The sequence below is a fragment of the Suncus etruscus genome, chromosome 3 (genome assembly GCF_024139225.1).
Source record: "Suncus etruscus isolate mSunEtr1 chromosome 3, mSunEtr1.pri.cur, whole genome shotgun sequence".
Lineage (NCBI taxonomy): Eukaryota > Metazoa > Chordata > Mammalia > Eulipotyphla > Soricidae > Suncus > Suncus etruscus.
In genome coordinates, this window is record NC_064850.1 from 32,794,239 (window position 1) to 32,822,069 (window position 27,831).

At 46.3% G+C, this 27,831-nt stretch overlaps 1 protein-coding gene across 1 annotated transcript in view; it reads right to left on the minus strand.

Moving 5' to 3' along the window:
* Positions 1-1,236: 1,236 nt before the first annotated feature.
* Positions 1,237-27,831, minus strand: part of PTPN21 (protein tyrosine phosphatase non-receptor type 21) — a 75,269-nt gene continuing 48,674 nt past the window's right edge. The window contains exons 10-19 of the mRNA XM_049769775.1: positions 26,756-26,835; positions 19,707-19,767; positions 18,410-18,494; positions 15,189-16,654; positions 7,377-7,508; positions 5,660-5,881; positions 4,486-4,614; positions 4,093-4,327; positions 3,019-3,179; positions 1,237-1,917 (exon numbers count right to left, since the gene is read on the minus strand). Coding sequence (XP_049625732.1) covers positions 1,789-1,917; positions 3,019-3,179; positions 4,093-4,327; positions 4,486-4,614; positions 5,660-5,881; positions 7,377-7,508; positions 15,189-16,654; positions 18,410-18,494; positions 19,707-19,767; positions 26,756-26,835 — 2,700 coding nt within the window. The 3' untranslated portion in view covers positions 1,237-1,788. The remainder of the gene's footprint in view (positions 1,918-3,018; positions 3,180-4,092; positions 4,328-4,485; positions 4,615-5,659; positions 5,882-7,376; positions 7,509-15,188; positions 16,655-18,409; positions 18,495-19,706; positions 19,768-26,755; positions 26,836-27,831) is intronic.

Consider the following 27,831-nt stretch of genomic DNA (forward strand, 5'->3'; position numbering starts at 1 on the left):
TCTGAATATTTACACTTGGGTCTTGTTCTTTAACTTTGCTCTGTAACAACTGCTCTGTAACAACTCATTAAATTGAACATTATTCTTCATTTGCCCCTAAGAAGTGTGACCACTTTTAATACATGCTTTTTCATTAATACCTTCTGATTTCCCCCCTGAAATGGTGGGTTTCTGAGAAACTCTTAAGTCAAGCAGATCTATACAGCCAGAAGTAATCCTTCTCACTGGGGACGACATACACCAGTGGTGACCACAGTGAATTCAACTGCTTGAGGAGTTACCATGAACATCAGGACCATCCTTTGAATAATGTCATTTTGGAAAAAAAAATGCCCTTGGTTTGACATTTTGAAGAAGGAAGTCTGGAGGAAAGAAGATGGTTCCTCCGTTCAAACTACTACTTATTAATCTTCTCCTACCCAACACCATGGAGGTGTGGCCTGTCAAGGTGAACTTGACCCGCTGAACTTGAGCCTGCCTACTCAGACAGGCCTAAATCCAGTCGGTATGGCGAGGGCAGTAGGTCACTAAAACCGACCGCACCAGTGAAGCTAGAGGATTAAGGAACTACATTTCCAGTACCTCTGAATATCCCACAGCAATCTCTGATGGCTGCTCCAGTCTTAGCTGTATTTTTAGAACATGAGGCAAACCTATTATTAACTTGTTTGTCAACCAAAGGAAAAGCGAGCTGCTTATCTCAAGGCTTAAATGATGGAAAACAAACATTATTCGCTAAAGAATAGAGATTTCATGGGAAAACCTCAGGAAAACTGAGCCCTGAATTTCTCTGGGGAGCTGCATGCAGCCTCTCCAAGTAGCACAGATAGATAATACTGCATTTCTGTAAAGACCAAGCAAGACTCCTGCGTCTGCATCTCGCACTTACTCTGCACTTACCCGTCTCCTTGTCCTTATCCTACGTTTTTCCTCCAAAACACTTGCGCCACAATATCCACCTATTAAAATTCATATTTTAAGTTCACACGAAAAGTGCTTAACCCCATCTTGATGCAATCGTTCGTCATTTCCTTTTCAACCAATAGGAGGCTGAAATCAAATGAGGTTAATGAGTAATACTGAAAAAATTAATCATGATTTTGATTATTCGCTCACAACTTAAAAATGCTATACCTTCATTCCCAGCATCTCCTTACATGAACTGATTTCAGTACCTAATGACTTGAATTCTTGTTTAGAAAATAGAGAAGGTATAAACTCATATGATTCAGGATAAAAAAAATTTTTCTGCATATAAAAAAAGGTTTTCTTCGTTTTAAAATAACACTTTCAGATTTCTTCTTAGCGTTTGGGGTTTCGTAAGTAAACTGTTAAGAACCTAAGGTGGTGGTGGTGGTGGTGGTGGTTTACAAGCAACAAAATATAGTTACAAGGTATTAAATACAAAGTTATAAAAGGAGCCACTCATCTGAGGCTCGGCCCACCCAAAAGTACAGTTTCTCCATAAAACCCCCAAATAGTTTAGTCATAAAATAAAATTCCATTATCAAAAACTAGTTTTAAAATATGCGCCAGCATTGCTCAGCATAGCCTTGGTAAAAACAGAGAATTGTCTAGAAAACACAATCTCCGGAAGTGTGTGCAAGTACTGCAAACCCCACAAACAAGAACCGGGCGGGAGAACCCCGTTCTCTTGCCAAATTGGTGCCCTCCCACCCCTCCAGCCTTCTGCTCAGTGTCACTGGTGCCCCAGAGGTTAGACGTGTAGCGAATGAGGGTGGAGGAGAAAACCAAGAGTCAGGCAATCACTTGGTTCCCCGAAGGAGCTCAGATGAGCCTGGAGCTTTTCAGGAACTGAATGAGGACTTGGTAGACGAAGGTGTATTGGCACAGGGTCTGCACCATCAGCATCCTCTGCTGCCGCAGCATGTCCAGCACCCTCGGGATGTCCAGTACCTGGGAGGGTGGGGACAGGTACCATGGTCAGCCCATCCTGCCCAGCAGAAATCTGCTTCCACCCCCTACTTCCTATCTATACCCCCAACAAACTACCATATTTTTCACTCTATAAGATGCACCTGATCATAAGATGTATATAGTTTTTAGATAGGAAAACAAGAAGAAAAAAATATTCTAGGGGCAGGAGAGATAGCATGGAGGTAGGGTGTTTGCCTTGCATGCAGAAGGACCATGATTTGAATCCCGACATCCCATATGGTCCCTCGAGCCTGCCAGGAGCGATTTCTGTGTATAGAGCCAGGAGTAACCCCTGAGCGCTGCCAGGTGTGACCCAAAAAACAAACAAACAAAAAAATATTCTAAAGCAAATGGTGCAATGGAAGACGACATCAGAGGACAGCGGCTGGTAACAACCAGCCTGTGAGGCCAAAGTATATTTACAATACGCTGGTCCACAGCTGGTTCAACACATTTACCTAACATTTTTTTTACATCATAAAATAAAATAATGGGGCTGAAGCAGTGGCACAAACGGTAGGGCATTTGCCTTGCACGCGCTAGCCTAGGACAGACCACGGTTTGATCTCCTGGCATCCCATATGGTCCCCCAAGTTAGGAGTGCATAGGTGGAGTAACTTCTGGGCGTCACCAGGTGTGGCCCAAAAAGCAAAAAGATAAAATAAAATAAAATAACTTTTATTAAATAATCAGGCTTTTGGGCCGAAGAGATAGCATGGAGGCAAGGCATTTGCCTTGCATGCAGAAGGATGGTCTTTTGAATCCCAGCATCCCATATGGTCTTCCAAGCCTGTCAGGAGCGATTTCTGAGAGTAGAGCCAGGAGTGAACACCTGAGCACCGGCGGTGTGACCCAAAAGCCAAAAAAAAAAAAAATTAATTAATAATAATAATAATAATCAGGCTTCAGCTCCAGGCGGCATTTACTCCATAAGTCCCACAGACATTTCCTGCCATCTTTTGGGGGGGGAAAAAGTGAGCTTTATGGTACAAAAAATACAGTACTTTGGAAAGAGCTCAGTGTCAACTGGTGCCTCTCTTCCCCAGCCCTGCATCCCACCCTATTGGGGGAGATCAGCACCTCATTGTGTTCCAGGCAGGCGATCATGATCTCGGACAGGATGACCACACCCGTCCGGCCCACGCCCGCACTGCAGTGCACCAGCAGTGGTGGGTTGGGGCCTTGGGGCTCACTCGAATTGTTGGTGTGTCGGCGGACGGACTGGATCTCTTCCAGGTATGCTGTCAAAGACCAAGGAGAGAGTAAAGGCATCAGGGAGTACCAGAAATTGACCTCGTTTTCTAGTGATGTCACTGACACAGAAGACTTTGGTACAGGCCCATCGATGATGCTTCACCGGCCCCAACTCATGACAGACACGGAATCTTGAAGTCCAGTTCTCTTGGGCAGACCAGACTAGGCTGCCCATCTTACCCACAGAAGAAATAGCCAAAGGCATTGAGAAAGCAGGCCAGGAAGGCTACTTACCACCCATCTGGCCTGCACTTCTTTTCCCTGGGGAGCCTCTCTTCACCATGAAACAAGTTTAGGAGCTAGACAGCTAGTGGTACAGCAGGCAGGGTGCTTGGCTTGCACAACTAACCTATACTCAATCCCTGGAACCCCATATGGTTCCTTGAACCCTACAGGAGTGATTCCTGATCATTGAAGGGTTTGGTCAAAATAAAATGGTGGGGCTGGAGCGATAGCATAGCAGGCAGGACATTTGCTTTACATGTGGCCAACCCAGGTTCGATCCCCAGCATCCCATATGGTTCCCCGAGCCTGCCAGGAGTGATTTCTGAGCACAGAGCCAGGAGCACCACCGGTGTGGCCCAAAAACAAACTAACAAACTATGAAAAACAAAAGTCCCAGGAGGCCAGAGTGACGTAGTACAGTGTCAAGGCACTTGCCTTGCACAAGGCTGACCCAGGTTGAATCCCCGGCATTCCATATGGTCCCTTGAGCACTGCCAAGAGTGATTCCTGAATGCAGGGTCAGTAGTAATACCTGAACACCACTGTGTGTGACCCAAAAACAAACTAACAAACAAACAAAAAAGAAGCCCTAAGGTTCAAGGGGACAGGACGAAGGGAATAACTGGGGAAACCAATCCTTCCTCTGTGCCACCTGCACCAAGAGAACACACTTACACAAAAAGCCCTTGAGGTCCTCTGGACAGCCATGCTCAGGCCAATCTGTGTATTGGAGATGCCACACAGTCCGTTCCTGCCCCGTGAGAAGATGCTTCATCTTCAAGCCCGTAGTAGCGTAGCAGCCAGAGTCAGTGCGGAATCGTGTAGTGATCTTGAACCTTCCATAGGTCACGGTGTTGTGCCGAGAACCAAGTCGAGGCCAGTACCTAAAGCTCTTCTCCCTTCCACCCTCCTGTAAAGACAAGAACAGTCAAAACAGGGCAATGCGAACTACATACAGGGCCACTTCACACAGGCGGCAATGAGGAAGCCCCAACCCTACCTGGCACTGACCTCCAACATTCAGGATCCCCACAGGACCTGGGAGGGCCAGGAAAACAGAGTACTCACCTCCTCTGCTGTCACCATGGCTATAATCGCAATTCCCTGCTCCCACACCATCTGCCAAAAGTCCTGGCAGGTATTCTGCAGCGGGCCCTGGGTAGCAATGTAATCCCATTCAATCCCACTGACAGAGACCTGAAATGAAAAGAGAAAAAAAAAGGGATGGATACATGTATGAGTGACATGTACAGAAGCAAAGGAGTGAATTCAATTCTCCTGCAGAATGAAGAAAGACTTCAAAATTATTCAAAATTATGTCATTTCATTACTGACCTCTTTAAAATGTACATTCTGTATTCACTGCAGCACTCAGTACAAAAGCTAAGAGTTGAGATCAGGAGCCAGAGAAGCACTGGGCATGACCCCAAAGTAAAAATAAACAAAAACAAAAAAAAAATCAAATGCAGTAGCATTAAGGGAAAAACTAGCAATTGGATTCCTCTTGAAATAAATCTGATCTAGAAAGAGGCTTTCACATGTAGTAAGACAACGTTCTAAAGTAATGCCTTGCATATATGAGGCCCCAAGAAAAATATTCAGCACTACAAAGAGAATGAAACAAAGATGGGGAGATGGATGAAGAGGTTCAGTACTCCCTTTGCATGCTGGATACATGGCCTCAATCCCAGCACTACAAGGTCTTAAGACTCTCAGGAGTAACCTCTGAGCAATGTACCAGGTGTAGCCCATGAACATTGCTGTGTCTGGTTCAAACCCCAAATCAATTAAAATTACAGTAATCAATAAAGTCATGTTGGGGATCAAAACAACAGCATACCGGGTAGAACACTTGCCTTGCATGCAGCTGACCCAGATTCTATCCCCAGTATCACATATGGTCCCCTGAGCCTACCAGGAGTGACTCAAGAGTGCAGAATAACCCCTCAGTGCCACCAGGTTTGTCCCCCAAAACACAAAACAAAAGGTCATGTAGTAGCTGCTTCCATACCCTGGAACAGTATTGGGGGTGGGGGGTGGGCAGAGATGACCCAATGTGGAGAACAACACTGACTGACTCTGTTAATAACATAGTCAGTGCTGGCATATGCTAGTACAACATTATATATAATGCAGCTGTCACAAAGGGACAATACGAGGGTGTTTCCAGTAGGCAGACATGGCTGTTCTTGCCATTTAACTTGAACCTTCCCCTGTGTATTATTCTGAAGACTCCTCTCACCTTAATATGGGATGCGTTGATGTAACCGGTATTATTTTCTTTCGTCGGAACCAGCTCTACTCTGGCATCGTCGTAGGGAAGAACGTCTTGGAATCGATTTCTTTCCGCATTTTCAGGGAGGCGTGCTGTCGAGCACTCCCCATCAATCAGACGCTTTTTAAGAATCCTTTCATATTCCGTGAATACCATCCCCTGTTCTAACCGCTGCTCCAGGATTTTACACTGTGAAACACAGTACGTGGGACAGTATGAAAATAGTTGCTGGTCACAGCTGAGCTCTGACTGACTGACTGACTGACTGTACCTCTGAGATTTGGCTATTTTCAAGGTTAGCCTATGATTAAAAAATCCCGAGTGAAACTTAAATTAAACTTTTAACATGCCAGAACAAGATGAGTTCAAAGAACAAATGCGGCAGTTTTGTTGGGGGAGAAATATGAAGCACTTTTTGAGTAAAGGATGAAAATCAATGAGCCAAAAGTACTTGCTGGATTTACTCTATCTAGATCCACAGCAAAGTTATCTAATCACCTTAGAAACAGAACATTCCCCGGGAGTAGCAAAAGTCTTACAAGGAGGACAATCAATTCTAATCTCTATAACCAAAGGCTTCAATTTTATCATCTATATTGGAATGCTACTCAGTTTCTAACTGTAATAAACCAAGAGGCACTCTGCTTAGTGTGTCATTCACACATTCTGATTTGCGAAGATAAAATAAGAAAAAGTTATGACTGGAGCAGCAGAACTTTGCCTTACCCAAAGTTCACACAGTTGCATCCTATATGGTCCCCCGAGCACCAGTAGGAGTAATTCCTAAATACAGAACCAGGAGTAACCCCTGAGCATGGCCGGTTATGGCCCAAAACAAAAAGAAAAGCCATGAATAGCCCAGTAATGTCTGATCTAATCAAACTCCAGAGAAAGTGCATCTCCACCTGTAGGCAGTTTTGATTTAAAAAGAAAAAAATGGTTTTGTGAAGCTATTTTCTCTCCGTGTGTCTCCTCTAACTTTAAAGCCATCTCAAGTGCCTGTCTGGAAAAACAGATGGTGCTGGGACTTTGGTCATGGATGTAGTGGGGAATATACACACAGAAAGAGCAGTAAGGAGGACCTGGGAGGCTGGACGATAGGGAAGCACCAGATAGAAATAAACAAAACTCAACAGACTAAATATCTCTATAGAAAAAAATCAACTATAAATGTATTCCATTCAGGAGGCCAGAGCAATAGCACAGTGGTAAGACATTTGTTTGCCTTGCACACAGTCAACATAAGACAGACCCCGGTTCAAATCCCGTCATCCCATATGGTCCCCTGAGCCTGCCAGGAGCGATTTCTGAGTGCAGAACCAGGAATTACTCCTAAGCACCACTGGGTGTGACCCAAAAACAAAAACAAGAAAACAAACAAACAAAATGTATCCCATTCAGGACCAGAGCAATAGTACAATGGGCAGGGCATTTGCCTTGCACACCATTGACCCAAGTTCAATCTCTATATTCCATGTGGTCCCCTGAGCTTGCCAGGAGCGATTTCTGAGTGCAGAGCCAGAAGTTAACCCCTGAGCACCACTGGGTCTGGCCCCAAAAAAAAGAAAAAAAAAATTGCCCCATTCTGCTGTCCAGATTACAATCTTCTTCAGTGCTCCTCCTTGAATGCTAGATGGGCTAGAAAATCCAGGGACTCTCATGGGATACCTCACCCAGTACGTACCCGTTCATCGTTGGTGGCTCGAGCGGGCACCTCCTTTCCTTCATCCGGCAGAGGCAGACGGGAGAGGGAGAGTCCATTCAGAGCAGCCAATCTGAGAGGACCGATTTTTTTGGCATCTCTCTTTTTCATTCCCTACAGAAAGAGGCAGATGGATCTAAGAAGCGGCACCAGTAAAGCAACCTGCAGAGGGACAGGCAGGGACAGGAGACAGGAACAACAGAGGGAGGATTCTGGGCCACACTCACACCCCCTAGCTGAGGAGGAAGACAGGCCTTTCAAGGCCAGAGCCCTGATAAGCGACCCAGATAAGGAGGTTATGAAACAAATGCAGGTTTCCAGGCTCTGCTGGAATGAGGAGGAGGCACCCAGCAGACTACATTCCTCCACGGGACTCCCAAATCACAAACCATGACACACACACACACACACACACACACACACACACACACACACACACACACACACACCCCTGAGTCCCAAAAGGATGCCCATTGTCCTGACTAGGTTACAGAAGTTCTTATGGTTGTGCTGGGGACAGAGCTTTACTGGGCTGAGTACATGCTTTGGAGACAGGAGGCCAGGCACGGGTTTCACTCCTACACCACCTGGGTCCCCAGGAATGACTCACAGCACAAGGTTGGGAGCAGCCCTTGAGCATTGTTGAGTGTGACACCTCGCCCCCCCCCCCCAAAAAAAAAAGAAAATATATAAATATTTTGTGCTGGAGATGTAATTTAGTACTAGAGCACTTGTCTTGCAGGTGTGAAATCCTAGGTGAAATCTCAAGCCACCAAAATGCAAAATGCAATAATAAAAAGAGTGGGGGGGGGGGTACCAGGGAATCCAAACCGAGGGCCTCACACACAGAAGGTACAAATTCTATCAATGTGTCACCTCTCTAGGTCCATAAACTAATTCTTTAAAATCACTCTGAAAGAAAAAAAAATGTTTTGTGGCAGGCTTCTGCAATCTGCACTGGAGGGACCACACCACACCTCTCAGAACCACCCAATTTGTTTTTACTAATTTTTATATGAAATCACTATAAGATATAGTTACAAAATTGTTAATAGTTTATATAGTTGTTAATAGTCATATGTTTGAACCTATTACTTCACCAGTGTCTGCTTCCTGCTACCAATGTCCCCAGTCTCCCAACTATCCACCTCAACCTACCTCTCTCTCTTTCCCACTTTATCTTCCTCCCTCTTTGTTCTGTCTCCCCACTTCTCCCCCCATTTGTTCCCTCTTTGCCTCCCTCCCACTCCCTCTCTCTCTGTGGTTTGCAATACTGTTACTAAAAAGGTTTGTACTGTGGTTTGCGATACTGTTATTAAAAAGGTATCAAGTGTGGGCCCGGATATAGCGCAGTGGCGTTTGCCTTGCAAGCAGCCGATCCAGGACCAAAGGTGGTTGGTTCGAATCCCGGTGTCCCATATGGTCCCCCGTGCCTGCCAGGAGCTATTTCTGAGCACACAGCCAGGAGTAACCCCTGAGCACCGCCATGTGTGGCCCAAAAACCAAAAAAAAAAAAAAAGGTATCAAGTGTTATCTTTTTATTTCCCTTCAGCACTCAGCTCTTGTCCAGAGCAATCATTTGCAACTGTCATTGTCATAATGGTTCCTTCTCTGTCCTAACTACACTCCCTCCCTTTAGAACTACCAGATATTTCTTGGAGGAGGGAGATGGGGAGCACATGTAATGATGATCACTACTGGGGAACATATAGGATGCCAAAGATTGAACCCAGGTTGGCTATGTGCAAGGTAAACACCCTACCCACAGTACCATCTCTCTGGTCCCAATCACCTCATTTTTAAACCTGGAAAAGACACCAGAAGACAGGCTATAGGAGTGAGTATTCACACCGTCCCCTGAAAACAACCACTGTCCAGAACTGTCCTTAAAGTCAATGCAGTTCTTCTCTAAGGGAAAAAGCCAAAGTAACCTAAGTCTCCTTGGAAGCCACAATCACTGTAAAACAGTCACCTCAAGCTGACAGCTTAGATCTGTTCATGAAGGAAATCAACCCTATTGCAATGCAACTGGATGAGGAGGGGTGAGGAGGGTGGGATAAAATAGAGATACATTTACTAGAAAGTTCCTGTAGAGGCTAAAAATGTCTCTAGGGCAAAAGGAGGCTAAAATGTAGGAAATGAGGTAACAATACAAAGGGGAGGGTACTTGCTTTGCACTAAACCAACCTGGATTGGATACCTGACACCCCATGTTTCCCCTGAGCTTGCCAAGAGTGATCCTAAGTGCAGAACCAAGAGTAAATCCTGGGACCAGAGAGATAGCATGAAGGTAAGGTATTTGCCTTGCATGCAGAAAGTCGGTGGTTCAAATCCCGGCATCCCATTTGGTCCCCCTGAGCCTGCCAGGAGCGATTTCTGAGCATAGAACCAGGAGAAACCCCTGAGCGTCATCAGGTATGACCCAAAAACAAACAAACAAAAAAGAGTAAACCCTGAGCACTGCTGGATGTGCCCCTTCCCAAAAACAATATATAATAATAATAACATATTGATAATATATAATAAAATAAAATGGACATAGGGCTAGAGCAATAGTATAGCAAGATAGCAAGTAGGGCGCTTTCTTATATACAACTGAGCTAGGTTCTATCCCTGGAAACCCGAGCACCGACAAGAACAACCCCTGAGCAGAAATAGGAGTAAAATATAAGTACTGTTAATGTAGCCCAGAAGCCAAAAAAAAAAAGTTTCAGGGAGCCAGAGATATTATAGCAGGTAAAGTGTTTGCCTTGCACCTGATGAACCAAGTTCAGTCCCTGGTATCCCATATGGTTCCCCAATCTCCCCTAGGAGTGATACCTGTGTGAAAACCCAGGAGTAAACCCTGAGCACTGTTAAGTGTGAGTCCCCCCCAAAAAAAATTCAATAAAATACATGAACTGAACAAAATGCTTCAGTACCAACTGAATAGTAAACATTTTACAATAAATTGGCAGCAGGAAGTTGGTCCAAACATTCCCACAATGGCCAATAGCCTTTGTAATGTGACATCCACTGGCTGGCAGGTGAGGGGATATTCAGTTCTCCTCTGCCCAGAATGATTTTACAGCTCCAGCCCAGAGAACCAATATGGAGCTGATAGCTAGTGAGATCAGCTTTAAAACCAGAACCTTTAGCAAGGTCATTCATCCTGCTCCAGCTTCAGATCCCCTTTAAGTACCTGCCCTTCAGAACCCAGGGGCAAGGTCTGAAAGGTGCAGCCCACACGCTGAGGTGAAACTCACCACACAAGCCCAGGGTGCGACAAAAAGAAATCTCTCGATCCAGTCTCTGGAGGTGAGGACGGGCGGAGAACTATGAAACCTATCGCTTATCAGCAACCTGTTTCCCAGTCTTGCTGTCTTTCTGCTGTATTAACCCTCTAGAGCCTGAATTCACATTAGCGTTCTTTGTTGGCACCACTCAACAAGACATTGGCCACCCACCTGGAAGGCTCAGTGTCTCGTAGGGGTTCTCAGAGATCATTAAGTTTGTTGTATGATGCAACCTCCCAGTAACATAGAAATTGGCTGAGTATTTTCTGTGCGTCCCATATGGGATCACATTTGCCAACCCCCACTCCACAATCTCTATGGGTTCCTCTTCACTTGTAAATGAGAACAGAGAGCTTAAAGCAGTTGGTGTGGATTGTCTCAAAAAATACCCAATGAGGTTGCATAGGCCATATCCATCTATTTAGGAAGCATTTTTTTAAGGCAGACTTTTGGGTGGAGCTGAGAACAATGAGATCATGAAGGAGGTATGATGGCTGTGAACAGGGAGGACAGAGGGCAGACAGAGAAGGGGCAGTTCAACTATGGGCAGGGCCTGGCCTAGACCACTGAGCAGAGTTACTAGAGGGCAGCGGCAAATTAAGCCCTTTGCTCAACTCCTGGGCCACAGAGGAGCAAAAACAATCAGCCACAGAACATAAGTGGTGCTCTAGATGTCTATAGATCAGTGAGTGAGTTATGAGAGAGCCAAACTGATCACAATCTTCAGATTGAGACAAAGCTGTTAAGTCCCACTCAAAAAGAAGAGCCAGTTCGTGGTGTGACTTAGTGGCAGATGACTGGCCTGGCCTGAGTGAGGCCTGGGTTCAATTCCCCATGTGACCACTATATAAATAATAAGCACTTCAAACAAAAGGGGAACAATAACTCTTATTAGACTACATTGAAAACAAGCATCATTTGGGGAAAGAATCCAGGTCATACGTGACAATGCAAGGCCACTCTTGCAGAAATGCAAAGAGCGTGGACTATAAAAGTCCTGTCTAATGGGCTCAGGAACTCAGGCTGAGTATCTCTGGGACAGACATCCACACCCCATCCTCAGCCTAGAATGTGGACCATCTTGAGTCTCTACCTTCCCTGTTCTCTCACCTGAGACTCTGGCCTCCATCTGTAGATGAATAAATAATGTGCTGTCCAGATTAAAAAAAAAAAAGAGTACAAATTCAAAGGTCATTAAACAAGGGCTGGGAGATGGCTCAGTTGGCTAGAGTGCCTGCTTTGCAAGCACAAGGTCATGAATTCAGCCCACAGTGCCTCCTACAGACACCAAACAGGATTCTGGAACCTTTGCTCTTCTTTCTCAGCAGCCCTGTTATCCGTGATTCCCCCAAGCCACCAGCAGTTTCTGAACATGCCCTGGTAGATAGATGCAAGCACTGCAGCTAAAAGGCTGTGATACCTGGCAAGCACCACAACTAAACAGATGTGTGAGCACAATGAAAGCATGTGTGCAACTTCCCCAGTCATCCTAATAAAATCAACAGAGTTTCAAGGAAGGGAGGAAAAATAAAAGCTATGCTAACTTGTTTGGAAAAAAAAAAAAAACATTTAAATTCAGGCACTCAGGTGAGAATTTTTGGTACATGTAGTGATCTATCTTCATCACTCCAATAAATAATATGGTGAGTTTTTCCCCTGCTTATGCGGGTGTTTACAAGTGTCTTGGGGATATAAAAGACAAGACTACAACTGTACATATGAGCAGCCCTCAAGTCTGAGCATGCAGCTGCAGAGTCAGGGAAAAAGGCCAAGCACAGCCAGAAACTGAAAAGAAAGAGGAGATAGGCTAATTACTTGTTTTAGTTCAGCCAGAGTCAGGACACGGGGTGTGGAGGCCTGGATAATCCAACACCGTATTGAGGACATAGAACAGACATGCTGAAATGACAACATCTGAAATGCCTAACCCTAACCCTTGGAGAGTCAAAAAGTTTCAGCATGGGGGCCGGCGAGGTGGCACTAGAGGTAAGGTATCTGCCTTGCAAGCGCTAGCCAAGGAAGGACTGTGGTTCTTGGTTTGATCCTCTGGCATCCCATATGGTCCCCCCAAGCCAGGGGCAATTTCTGAGCACCTAGCCAGGAGTAACCCCTGAGCATCAAATGGGTGTGGCCCCCCCCAAAAAAGTTTCAGCCTGGTTCCCAGCTAGTGCACTTCCCTTTGGGCCAGAGAGATAGCATGAAGGTAGGGTGTATGCCTTGCATGCAGAAGGATGGTGGTTCGAATCCCAGCATCCCATATGGTCCCCCGAGCCTGCCAGGAGCTATTTCTGAGCGTAGAGCCAGGAACAACCCCTGAGCGCTGCCAGGTGTGACCCCCCCCAAAATAGTTTCAGCCTGGGCTGGAGAGATAGCACAGTGGTAGGGTGTTTGCCTTGCATGCAGCAGATCCAGGACAGATGATGTTTCAAATCCCAGCATTCCATATGGTTCCCTGTGCCTACCAGGAACAATTTCTGAGCACAGAGCCAGAAGTAACACCTGATCACCAGCAGGTTTGAACCAAAAAAAAAAAAAAGTTTCAGCCTTGGCTGGAAAAGATAGCGTAGTGGGTAGGGTACTTGCCTTGCACGCGGCCAACCCAGGTTCTATCCCAGCATCCCATATGGTCCCTGACCACTGCCAAGACTGATTCTTGGATGCAGAGTCAGGAATGAGCTCTGGGCATACCTGGGTGTGTGCCTTCTCTCCTCTGACCCAAATAAAAATTTCAGCAAGCAATGCTTGGAGAACATGCAATTACTACTTAATAAAACAATACATGTGTAGGTGCACAACACTGTAGAGGAAGATGAGACAATAGGTCGGAGAGATGAGCAGAGTAAAAATGCCAGTTGAGTCCTTCACTTCTGTGCAGCCTCAGGATGTTACTTAATATCTGAGTCTGCTTCCTCCCCTAATGCCTAACAATGGCCCATTTGTAAAAGGGAGGCATTGTGGAGGCACAATGAAGGGACCAGGCAGGCTGGATGTTGGCAGCTATAAGTTGTGAGTTCTTTCATATTTCAGTTTAAAGCGCTCAGTTCCTGACTTCTTTTTGTGCTGGTAAAGTAGCTGGTTTTGTACCCTGGCTTGTTCCTGGTTCTGTGCTCAGGAGCCACAACCGGTGGTGTTTGAGGGGCCCTATGCCCAGGATGAAACTGGAGTCAGCTTATAATCTGCTATTTCTCTGGCCATTCTCATAGATGGCCAAGTTCTCAAGCTTCCACAGGACCTTTCTGGGGTTCTACATGCACTAACTACATCCTCAAGAAATTCTTGAGAGTTTGTCTTGATAGTGTCCCTTTCTCAACTCCAAAACCACTCTCTAGCCCAGAGATCATAACCGAGTAACTCAAGCCTTACCCACATGGATTCTGACCTTGAGAATGACATGATGCATAAGAAGGGGGCCCATGATGGCATTCAGTGGCAGAGCACTTGCCTTATGTGAAGATGCTTTGGACCCCCAGCTGCATTCATGGTTCCTTCTCCCAACCACCACCTGAGTGCAGGGTCCCCACAAAAGCTGTGAAGCATCTTGGGTGGATGCAGAGGGACCTCACACTGAATACAATCAGCCACAGCCAAGATATTTGTCACCTCCTTCACCCTAACTTTGCATTGCTAAGATATGGCCTTCATTCTCTCCCTTCCATACCAGCTCATCCAGCAAAACAACTAATGGCCTAATTAACTGATAGCCATTCAACTCGATGAGAAGAATCAAATCCGCAGTACTCCAAATGAACTAAAAAATAGAGTAGAATATCTGTGGTTTGTTGGAAAGGGAGGGAGAGATTTGGGGAGAGGGAAACAGACTTGGGAGGAAGAAAACCCACACCAGTTGGTATTTAAGGCATACTTCTGTCTCTGCATTGAGGATTCACTCCTGGTGGGCTCAGGGAATCATAAGGGGAATACCAAGGATTGAACCAGTTGGTAGCATTCAAAGCAAATGTCCTACCTGCTGTACTATCATTCCAGCCCCAAAGTATTATTTTTAAGTCAGGCTAAAAGAAAAGAAGTTGAAATAGGATCCAGAGCAATAGTACAGAGGGTAGAGGTTTTCCCTGCATGTAACCGACCTGGGTTTGATCTCATTCCATATGGTCCAGGAGCACAGACAAGAATAACCCCTGAATGCAGAGTCAAGAGTAACTTCTGAGGACTACTGGGTGTGGCCCCAAAATCAAAACCAAAAATAAACAAACAAAAAACCACCAGAAAGAGAGGCTGTGGGAGTTTTGAGGGGAAGGGATAGTACCCCATGTTTTCTTGGCACAAATTAGACCCGAGTTCAATCCACAGCACCACACATAGCCCACCCAGCCCACCAGGAGTAATTCCTAAGCAGAGCCAGACATAAGCCCAGGGCATCTCCAGGTGCGCCCCCCCCCCCAAAAAAAAGAAAACCTTTGGGAAACATCAGAAGTAAAGAATCCAAAACTGATGGGTGCAAAGAGCAGGAAGAAAGGGCAGGTGGAGGAAGAGAGGTACCCATGCACCCCGCGCCCCTTACCCCCAGCGGCGGGAGCCCTTCCACCACATTCTTCTTCCCAGAGAGAAGATCGGACACCGGTCTCTTCTTCAATGAGTCCCTCCGGGCGCGGTACCTGCCGGACGTGGTGAGGTCCGACTCGGACATGGAAGGTGTCAGCATCCCTTCCCACCGGGGCCGGAGTGCCTCCCCAGCCAGGGTCCCGGAGCTGCTCCGCTTCTCAGGTTCAGGGACATGGCACTTGGGCTCCAGGATGTGCAAAGGGCCTGCAGCAGCAGCGGCGGCGGCGGCGGCACCGGCTGCAGGATAGCTGGACTGCAAGTCTGGCGAGTAAGGGCTCAGTGGGGACACTGGGGACACCTGGGGCCGGTTGTCCTCCTCGAAGTCCTCCTCCTCCTCACTGCTATGGATCAGCATAGTGGCATCAGAGAGGGATTTCTTGTGGCCATAGCGCAGGCCCTCATCCTCCTCCGTCCTCTCCTCGGTGCTGGTAGGAGTAGTGGCAGCGGGTGCCACGCAGGACTGGGAACCCGCAGTGGACACCCGTGGGGCGACGTCAGCGGCCGAGGCCGACATGGTCCGCTCCTTGAGTCGCAGCCCCTCAAAGCCGTGAGTGAGCCCCGCAATCTCAATGCTGTTGCGCTTCTGCAGGTGCGCGTGGCGGGCAGCGGTCAGGGGCTCGCTCACCTCTTGCAGCGAGTGTGCCACGGGCAGGCTGGCCTCCTGGAAGGTCTGCACCGAGTGGTGCACCCGCCGGGTGATGAGGTCAGGGTTGCTGCTGCTGATATACAGGTGCCGGGACAGGTCCGGGGTGCTGTTAGCTGGCCGTGGGTACGGGTAGGGAGGCGGCGGCCTGTACACCTGCGTCTTCATGATGTTGGGTGGGCCGGGATAGTCCTGGGCCTGCAGCTGCACATTGGTGAGCTCGGGCACGCTGACAGCACCCACCACAGGCCTCCGCTCGGCCGGGTAGGGGTACGGGGACTGGCTGTGGAAGCTGTAGTTGAGCGTGAATGGGTAATGGGCCGAAGGTGGCGAGGCCAGGTGGGCATGCTCTCGGATCTCCGGCTGGCTGTAGACGAGTGCAGCGTCCGGCCGGCTGTAGGCATAGGAGTTGCCGATGTTGAGGTTCCGCAGGGAGTGGCTATGGCGCTCGGTGGCCATGGCGGGGCCCCCACCACGGTGCAGCTGCTTCATCACCGTCTCGTAGTCGGGTGTGGGCCTGTAAGACGGCGGGATGAGGGCGCTGTGCCGGTGCGATGGCACGTAGTCGGGCCGCATCACGTCGCTGCTGCCCGTGATGCTGGGGTTGGACGACATAGGCGACGGCTGCGGGTAGGGCTGCGGGTTGTTGAGCGAGTTGGTGCTGTGCGCGCTGTAGACGCTGCCGTTGCGGAGGCGGCCGCTCAGGTCCATCTGGTGGGCTCGGTCCAGGCTGGTCTGCGAGTGACAGTAGTAGCCGTTCTGGTTGGCCACGAAGAGGTTGTCTGCAGACAGAAAAGGGGTCCGCAAAGACATTTTAAGATTTGCTTGTTTGTTTACAGAAACCAGGATCTTTAACGACAGAAACCTGATGACAACAACTGTGATGGTGAAGAGCTTTGACTGGGGCCACAGAGAAAAGACTCTGGAGTTGGACAACCTAGTATGCCTGGTGCCTGGAGTTGGTCAACATACTTCATGGGATAAAGGCTCCCTGTTTTTTTTTTAGGCTAAAGTTTTTTTTTTCTTTCTTTTCTCCCATATTTTATTGTGCCTATGCAAACAACAATTGCCACACACACACCACCTTTTTATTTTTTTAATCTCTTATCTTTTTTTTAAAAAGGGGGGAGCTTTAAAAATAAAGGACCTCAGACACGTTTTTGGTTTTTTTGGTTTTTTTTTTTTTAATTAAAATACTTAGGAAAGAGAATGAATAAGTTAATAAGTAAACTTCTTTTAAAAAATTAGAACTGGGGGCCCGGAGAGATAGCACAGCGGCGTTTGCCTTGCAAGCAGCCGATCCAGGACCAAAGGTGGTTGGTTCGAATCCCAGTATCCCATATGGTCCCCCGTGCCTGCCAGGAGCTATTTCTGAACCAGAGGCCGGAGAGATAGCATGGAGATAAGGCATTTGCCTTGCATGCAGAGGGTCGGTGGTTCGAATCCTGGCATCCCATTATATTTCTGTGCCATTTTAATAAAGCAAAAGGATGAAAAAAGGGCCCAGAGAGATAGCACAGCGGCGTTTGCCTTGCAAGCAGCCGATCCAGGACCAAAGGTGGTTGGTTCGAATCCCGGTGTCCCATATGGTCCCCTGTGCCTGCCAGGAGCTATTTCTGAGCAGACAGCCAGGAGTCACCCCTGAGAAATGCCGGGTGTGACCCAAAAACCAAAAAAAATAAAAAAATAAAAAAGTGAAAAAAATATTTAAAAAAAGTATAGGGCCGGCGAGGTGGCACTAGAGGTAAGGTGTCTGCTTTGCAAGCGCTAGCCAAGGAAGGACTGCAGTTCGATCCCCCGGCGTCCCATATGGTCCCCCCAAGCCAGGGACAATTTCTGAGCGCTTAGCCTGGAGTAACCCGAGCATCAAACGGGTGTGACCCCCCCCCCAAAAAAAAAATTAGAACCAGGGGCTGGAGTTTTAGCACAGTGGTAGGGTATATGAAGGCACATGGCTGACCCTAAATGACCCAGGTTCAATCCCCAGCATCTCATATGGTCCACTGAGCCTGCCTGGAGTGATTTCTGAGTGCAAGGTCAGGAGTAAACCCTGAGCACTGTTAGGTGTGGCCCAAAAAGCAAACAAACAAACAAACAAAAAAAAAAACCAGGACCAAAGGGATAATATAGGCAATAAGCTATTTATCTTGCCAGCAGGCACCGTGGTTTGATCCCACATAGGTTGCTCCAAGCACTGCTAGAAGAGACCAATGAGCAGAAACAGGAGTATGCAATGAGCATCACTGAGTGTGGTCCAAACCCAACCTATTCAATAATAAATAAATAAAAGCTGGAGTGATAGCACAGTGAAAAGGCATTTGCCTTGCATGTGGCCGATCTGTAACAGATCCAGCTTTGATCCCCAGCATCCTATATGGTCTCCTGAGTCTGCCAGGAGCACTTCTGCACACAGAGTCCAGAGTTACCCCTGAGCACTGCCAGGTGTGGCCCAAAAAACAAACAAGATGTCTAAGTCTTCATGAATTTATTCAGACAGTGACACTTTTGTCACTAACTTAAGCAACGATGTACATTACCTTGGGAAGACGTGTATGGTTCTGTATAATGGCCATTATAATGCAGCTGGGGTGGACCAGGCATCACGTAGGACTGGGGTTTAGGCTAGGAAAGAGAGTAGAAAGGGGTTAAATCGGATTGTCAGTAACAGATGTCCAGTCAGCCCCTGCCAGCCTCTTCATTTCCAAAATACACTTCTAGAGGAGTCAAATCTCCAACATAGGAAGTTACATGAAGCCCAAATGCTCAGCCTATGTGTCATTTACAGTGTTTTTAAGACTGACCATACCAAGCCCTAGCTATTGATATCAGATCTCAGACAACACAGGAAAATAGCTGTAGCAAGAAAACTAAGAGCAAAAAGGAACAAGCTCAAACTTCATGAACTATACATAAATATTTGAATATAAGAAACTTTAAAATTCTTTTTTTTTTTTTTTTTGGTTTTTGGGTCACACCCAGAAACACTCAGGGGTTACTCCTGGCTCTACACTCAGAAATCGCTCCTGGCAGGCTCGGGGGACCATATGGGATGCCAGGATTCAAATCACTGACCCTCTGCATGCAAGGTAAACGCTTTACCTTCATGCTATTTCTCTGGCCCCTAAAATTCTTTTTATATATGTAATTATTTAATCTGATTAGGCACCATCATCTAGAATTTTCTTGATTGTTTTGTTTTTTCAGGGGAGGGGGCAAATGGTGGCCACACCCAGGACTGCTCAGGGGTTATTCCTTGCTCTGCACTCAGGAATTACACCTGGAGGTGCTCAGGGTAGCATAAAAGGATGCCAGAGATAGAACCTGAGTCAGTCATGTGTAAAGCCTTAACCACTATACTATAGATGGTATAGAGATTAACCACATATAGTGGTTAACACTATATGTGGTTATATATATAAGGTTATATGCCTTAACCACTATACTATAGCCCCATCTAGTAACTTAAACATTAAAATTTTATTACTCTAAAAACAATCTAACATATTCAATATCAACAACTTCTTAGTCTTATTAATCATGAAATATTTTATTAGGTTGAATCTAATATTTAAAAGTATACATAATTAAAGGTATGCATAATGAATATTACCTGTCATTATCCAATAACAGAGAAGTTTGACTAAAATGATGGGGTTTAATAAAAGGTCACCATTTCTTTGATTAGAAACAAACATTAGCAATGTTTGTGGCACAGTATCACTATCACACCATCACAGCTGCATCATCACAATTATCTTCACTGGAGAAAAAGGGTATTACTAAAAGTTGGGAGAAAGAAAAGAAAAAAGAAAAGTATCTTTCCTTCTTTCTTACCAGAGACATCCTGGAAGATGATCTCCGCCTAATGAGGTTCAGTGTGACGGTCTGAGTTTGCCTGAAAGAGCAGACACATCTCTGAAAAGGGCTGAAATGCATACGCATTCCCTCATACACACACAGTTGCTAAACCAGTAAGTCTTTGAAACCTAAGAGAAGACACAGCTCTGACCATAAATTAGAGGCAAGAAGAGAGACTTGGTCATCGAAGGGGCCTCAGCCCTTCTCTGTACTCTGAACTCTTTTGGTGCTTCAGACAGCAACAGTGCCCAGTGGGATTAGCAGAATCTCTCCCTGATTCGTCCAGATTAAACACACAAACACAAAGACACACGCATCAGTGCCGAGTGGGGTTAGCAGAATCGTCCAGATTAAACACACAAACAAACACATACACACACACACATACACACACACACACACACACACACACACACACATATCATTAACAGAGGGTGAAAGAGGCAAGGTGAGAACTCCTAGTAACACATCTTTGAGGAAGCCAGACTTGGTGCAACTGTATCTGTGAGTTCCTCCTGTGGGCCTGGGTCAGCAGTCCTGGGGGCAGCCACCAATTAACCTTCCCAGAAACCTGAAACCATGGAAACTGGTTTGATGAGCAAATTTACTAGGGTAATGGAGAGATGTAAAGCAGAACTAAATTATGAGTCTGCTTGAAGGGTTGAAGAGAGGAAAATAGACTAAGCACAGACTTTGTATGTAGGAGGCTTGGGTTCAGCCCCTGTCATGCCAGAGTTCCCCAAGTGCTGCTGGGAATGACCTTTCAGCACAGGCATGCATGTGCACATGTACATATACACACATATACACAAAGACCCCAAAAAATGACTTGCAGGTCCCTGCAGCAATCTGAATGGTACCCGAGGATGTCACATTAAATGAAGTGGGTCAGAATGAAAAAGACAAAGGTCAGATGCTACATACTCCACATATCACTCAAGTGGAATATACAGAAACAAAGCACAGCATTACAGAGCTGCCAGTGGAAACAAGCCCAGAGATATTGCCAACAAAACAGCCAATGGGGGCTCCAATGGCCTGAGGGGGAGGAAAACTTGGGACTGTGGTGAAAAGTGGTAAGACTCTGGCGTGAGGACGGTGCCGAGACACTGCAAAATACCACATGACAGGAGTGCAACTGTGAACCACAATCTCAGTAAAAATAAATGAGTGAAGGGAAGCATCTATATTTTTCAGGACTAGGGATGTAGCTCAGTAACCATGTATCACGGTGCAGTCAGAATTCAAACCCCTTTACCCCCCTCAAAATCACTGAGATGGTACCATTGGGCCCTGAGTGAAGTTCTTTTAGTGGCCATCAGGATGATGTGTCTGACTTGTCTTTTCAAACACTGCATAGTGTTGAGAATTTTAATATGAAGACACATTTTATAGCATTGACTTTGTTCATTTGTTTGTGGGCCATACCTGGCAGTACTCAGGGGTTACTCCAGACTGTACTCAGAAATTATTCCTGGCAGTTTCGAGGACCATATGGGATGGCAGGAATGGAACCCAGGTCGACCATATGCAAGGCAAACACCCTATCCCCTGTGCTATTGTTCTGGCCCCAGCCTTGACAGTTTTTACCCTCATTTCTTCCTTCCCTGTTCTTAGGGTAAGATAGAGACAAATTGGATCCTTTGAGTTTTCTATTTCATCTATTAAAGTCTGTCTTAACAAACTGTCCTTCACTATAAATTAAAAATCCAGAAATGATAAGCTGGGATGTTGATTAGCAGCAAAGCATCTGTCTTGCATGTGTGAGGCCTGTGTTCAGTCACCAGCTCTGTCACCAGCCCTGCCACAGATCAAATCAAATCAAATCAAGACTGGAGGGGCTGGAGAGATAGCATGGAGGTAAAGCATTTGCCTTACATACAGAAGGATGGTAGTTCAAATCCCAGCATCCCATATGGTTCCCCGTGCCTGCCAGGGGCAATATCTGAGTATAGAGCCAAGAATAACCCCTGAGCACTGCCAGGTGTGACCCCCCCCCCAAAAAAAATCAGGACTGGAGAGAAAGGGCTATCAGGTTCTTCCAACATATACAAATATGCCCGACTAGCAGCAAGAATAAAACTGCAATACCAGGGGCCAGAGCAATAGCATCATGGTAAAGCATTTGCCCGGCTTCCCATGTGTTCCTCTGAGCCTGTCAGGAGTGATTTCTGAGCGCAGAGCCAGGAGTAATTCCTGAGCACTGCCAAGTGTGACCAAAATCAAAAAAGGTAGGGGAGCAGTGATACAAGCAGTAGAGCATTTGCCTTGCATGCACTAACCTAGGACAGACCGTGGTTTGATGCCCCGGCATCCCATATGGTCCCCCAAGCCAGCAGCGATTTCTAAGTGCATAGCCAGGAATGATCCCTTAGTGTCACCGGGTGTGACCCCCCCAAAAAAAAAAAACCCTACAACATTCTTGGGGCTGAAGCAATAGAACAGTGGTAAGGCCTTCCACACAGCCAACCCAGGACCAACCCAGGTGCAATCCCTGGCATCCCATATGATAACCTGAGCTGCTAGGAGCAATTTCTGACTCCAAAACTAAGAGTAACCCAGAGCACTGACAGGTGTGGCCCAAACTCCCCCACCAAAAAAAAAAAAAAAAAGTCCCTACAATATCCAACAAGCTCTCAAGTCTGGGGACCGAAGAGATAGTGTAGCAGCAGGTAGGGCACTTGCCTTGAACACAATTTGATCCCCAGCATTCTATATGGTACCCTGAGCACTATCAAGAGTTGATCCCTGAGCACAGAGCCAGGTGTAAGCCAGGAGCACTGCCAGGTGTGTCCCCTCCCTCAAAAACTTAATAATAAAATAATGATGTCTGACACACATGGATGGGAAACAAGGTCACCCAGAAACCCCAGAGGCACATTCCTAGACTAGCAACACACTGACTAAGCCAGCAGGGGGCACTCACACACTGAGGCACCCAGATCTCCAACTTGGGCAGAAAGCTGAGGATACCACCTTCACACCTGCAAAGCAAACAGAATTTTCCTCCTGCTCCTCACCACTATGGCTGGGGGACCAGAGAGCTCAGCAGAATGAGAGGCACATAATTTGCCACGGAGAGTCAGGGTTTTATACCTGACAAACTGGTCCCTCAGGCACCATCTGTGCATAGCCCAAGCATAGTACAAGAAGTATCCCCCAGCACTAGTGGCTGTGACTCAAAAACAATAAAAACAACAACATAAGGGCCCGGAGAGATAGCACAGCGGCGTTTGCCTTGCAAACAGCCAATCCTGGACCAAAGGTGGTTGGTTCGAATCCCGGTGTCCCATATGGTCCCCCGTGCCTGCCAGGAGCTATTTCTGAGCAGACAGCCAGGAGTAACCCCTGAGCACCGCCGGGTGTGGCCCAAAAACCAAAAAAAAAAAAAAAAACAACAACAACATAAAATGCAAGGTTGGAAGATGGGCAGAAGAGAGAAATGTGATTGTAGAACCAATGGACGTTTAAGTTTCTATGCGATTCTAATACAGCAAGCATCTATACCATGACCCCAAATCAGAGCATTTTCTTCAGACTTTCCTCTTCCCTCCATGCCTTTGGAACAACTTGTCCTGATAGTATGCTGCTACCGTTGGTCTGTTTGTATTCTTAGCCACAACTGGTGATGCTCAGAGATCGCTGCTGATAGTTCTTGGAGGATATGAGAAACTGGAATCAAATCCGGATCAGCTGTATGCAAGACCAGTGCCTTACTTGCTGTACTATTGCTCTCCCCTCACTGTCTTTCTTTCATGACCAGAAATTCAGACAAAGAGTTCTCATACTCTCTGACTTGGCATCACCACCATGGCCATCTCCCCACAAGCCTTTACAGAACAAGTACCTTCTAGATACTCTCATAAGAAAGTAAACCAGAGAAATAGTACAACAGGTAGGGCATTTGCCTTGCATGCTGCTGAGCTAGGATGATTCTGGTTCAATCCCCAGCATCCCATTCCATGCCCAAGCCTGCCAGGAGCCATATCTGAGCACAGAGATAGGAGTAACCCCTTAGCACACCCTTTGGGTGGGGCCAAAAACAAAAACATACAAACAAAAAAAGTGAACCCTGGTAGAGTCAGCCCTGCCTTCAAGGAAGCTACAAACAAAAAGATTAAATCCACATTCCAGGGGCCCGGAGAGATAGCACAGCGGTGTTTGCCTTGCAAGCAGCCGATCCAGGACCAAAGGTGGTTGGTTCGAGTCCCGGTGTCCCATATGGTCCCCCGTGCCTGCCAGGGGCTATTTCTGAGCAGACAGCCAGGAGTAACCCCGGAGCACCGCCGGGTGTGGCCCAAAAACAAAAAAACAAAAACAAAAAAATCCACATTCCAGCACCAGAAACCTCATAGGGAACACTGTTTCATTTCCAGAAAAATCACTGCCTTTTTCTCAGTCTCTCTGTGTCTGTATCTGTGTCTGTCTATCTCTATCTCTGTCTCTGTCTCTCTCTCTCTCTATCTCTCTCTCTCTCTTTCTGTGCATATGTCACATGCATACATTTTATAACACTATCTGCAAATAGCCATGTGAACTATGCAAACCACTTTGAAAAGCTCAAAGCTTTCAGCTGGAAACAGCATTTGTTGAACTGGAAGAACTGCAGTTTAGAGGTATGGGGGGAACAGTGCTTTGAATTAGAGGAACTAAGCAAGCTCATTGCACAGGGAAGACCAGGGCGGCTGCATTCTCACTGCCTCTTGAGAAATGACTGAGAATGCAAGGGGTGGCAAGGGGCATTAGCAGGGATTGATAGATTCTGAGAGTTAGGAGTCGTAAGCCATAACTCAGGAAGCATGGAGAAATAAGCAGGCTCACTTTAGTTCTGAGTCCACTAGAATCTTCTTACACACCCAGAAAACTAATAAGGGAGGTAGAAAGAGTGGGGTAGAACTGGTGAGAAGAGGCAGGTGTGGTCAAGCAGCCTCCACAGACCAGAATCACAAGATTGATCTAAGGCAGGTGATGGGATGAGAGCAGAGCTAGATCATTTGTCTAAACATTTGGTTTGTTTGCTGGAAACCACTCCCCAACATGAGGAATCTGGGTTAGTGGCCCCTCTCTGGGTTTCCTACATCAACAGAGACATCCCAAATCAGAGCCCTGGCACTGTAGATTCATTCAGCCAGTTCACCAAAGTCTCAGGTTCAATCCCAATACCAAAGTCCCCAAAACACTACCAGGCGTAGCCTTAGGAGCTCCATACTAATGAGAAGAGCCTCCCCCAAATATAAACAAGCCAGAGTGATAGCGCAGTTTCCTTGCATGCATCTGACCCAAGTTTAATCCCCGGCATCTTATAGGCTCCCCAAACCTGAGTGCAGAGCCAGGAGTAACCCCTCAGTGCCACTGGGTGTGGCCCTAAAACCAAAAAATAAAAATTAAAAATAAAAGAGAGAGAGGCAGAGAAAGCATACTGTGTGGTATAGTGCTTGCCTTACATGTGGTTAATCAGGTTCTATAAATGGTGTCACATATAGTCCCCCAAGATCCAGCAGGAGAGAGCCATGATTTTAGAGCAAGAAAGAAAGGCATGAACTCTTCAAATGGCCACACCTGTCAGTGTTCAGAACTTATTCTTAGTTCTGCACTCAGGAATTACTCCTGGTGGATGCCTGGGATTAAACCCAGATTTCTGCATGCAAGGCAAGTGCCCTATCCTCTATACTGCTGCTCCAGCCCCTGAATAATCCTCAGTTACTGAAAGCTGAAGTGTCGAAGGACAGATGTCTGAATACAGAGACTACAGCACTTCACCACTATAAGAAAAGATGAAATCACACAATCTGTTGTGACATGGATGGATCTGAGGAGTGACATTAGGAGAAAAACAAACACAGAATGATCTCTCATATGTGGAATATAAAGAAACATAGTAAGAAATAACAAATGTCCCAAAGCAAAACAAACAAACAAACAAACAAAAAACACCTAGAATTGGTTGGAAACATTCACAGGAGAGAAAGACTGGGGGATGTGGTTATGAAGAGGAGGGGGAGGGTTTGGGGAGGGACTGTGATGTGCAGGAAACCCTATCACTGACAGTACTGTAAACCACACTGCTTAAAATTTAAAAAAAAATTAATCTAATAAAAAATAAAAAGGCAATCTTCTTTTAAAATAATGGGGAGGAGTTGTGGCTCCCAGAGATGCTTGGTCAGTAATGATGGCCTGACAAAGGACATTCTCTTTTTCACTTTCAAATGTTAGAATGGTTCTAGTAACTCACTGCAAGGAATCTTAGAGTTTGTTGTAATTAGAAATTGATCCAGGGACCGGCGAGGTGGCGCTAGAGGTAAGATGTCTGCCTTGCAAGCGCTAGCCAAGGAAGGACCGCGGTTCAATTCCCCGGTGTCCCATATGGTCCCCCCAAACCAGGGGCGATTTCTGAGCTCTTAGCCAGGAGTTACCCTTGAGCATCAAATGGGTGTGGCCCGAAAAAAAAAAAAAAAAAAACAGAAATTGATCCAGCATGTGCTAAGAGCAGGTTTAGCTTGCAGCAGACCTGGTTTTGACCCCAATCCAGTGTCATCCAAAGAACTACAAGAGCTGGGAGTAGCAACTGGGCACCAGCAGCAGAGGCCCCCTGGGGAACTGCCATTTGGGGAACCCCCCAAACAAAATTAACTCATCTGACATTGAAAAAGGAAAAAGATAATTGAGAAATGACATTTTTATGATTTATTTCAGATTTTTTGGTTATTAGGCCACACCCAGTAATGCTCAGGGGTTACTCCTGACTATGCGCTCAGAAATTGCTCCTGGCTTGGGAGACCATATGAGATGCCGGGGATCGAACGCAGGTTTGTCCTGGGTCAGCCACGTGCAAGGCAAACGCCCTACCGCTGTGCTATCACACAAGTCTTGAGAAATGACATTTTTAAATTCCAGCTAAAGTATCAAGACTCTGTGTCATAAAACCTTTTCATAAAATGTACCTTTAGAACTGATACACCAAATTCAGGATGAAACATTCTAAAATGAGTGTTTTTCTCTGGGTGCCAGGTGCAGAATGTACTTACAGGCTGCACTGATTCAGTCTGTAAAACTTGTGCCGTGCTACACACAGCCTCCACACGTACTTGGCCGTTTCCATGTCTTCCTGGCAAACAAAAAGTATATAAAGTAATTACGAGCACTTTTGTAACTAGACACTTTTTATTCAGAATTTAAGGATAAGATATAATGTGGATAATGCATCCACACGATTCTTTCCTATATTCTTTATAATATTGCACCTATCACAAGAAGGTTCTAAAACTCTGGATTAAGTTCCAGAGACCAAAAATATACACACACTGGGGCCAGAGCAATATCACAGTGGGTAGGGAATTTGTCTTGCATGTAACCAAACTGGGTTCTATTCCAGGCATCACATTTGGTTTCCAGAGCCTGCCAAGAGTGATTCCTGAGCACAGAGCCAGGAGTAATATCTGAGCACTGCTGAGTGTGGTCCAAAAACAAATATACACACATCTGTTCTAGCTGTGCTTTAATTTCTTCATTTTTATTTTTGCACTAACCCTGGAGGTATTACATGCAAAGCAAACTCTCTGGTCCTTTAAATTATTGGCATGATTTATTTTAGGGGGGTGGGACAGGGGACACACTCAAGGATGCTTGGGGGTTACCACTGGCTCTGCACTCAGGTATCACTCCTGGAGGTGATTTGAGATCAGGGATCAAACTTGGCTACATGTCAGGCAAATACCCTACACACTATGCTATCTCTCAACTCCACTACTGGCATGATTTTGACAAGTTTCTTTTTGTGTGTGTGTGTGTGTGTGTGTGTGTGTGTGTGTGTGTGTGTGTGTGTGTGTGTGTGTGTGTGTGTGTGTGGTTTTTGGGTCACACCCGGCAGTGCTCAGAGGTTACTCCTGGCTCCATGCTCAGAAATTGCTCCTGGCAGGCACGGGGGACCATATGGGACGCTGGGATTCGAACTGATGATCTTCTGCATGAAAGGCAAATGCCTTACCTCCATGCTATCTCTCCGGCCCTGACAAGTTTCTTAATGCATTTAAATTTAAAAAAAATTTTTAAACTACCTTGGGGCCTGAATGGCAGCAAAGCAGGGAGGGTACTTGCCTTGCGC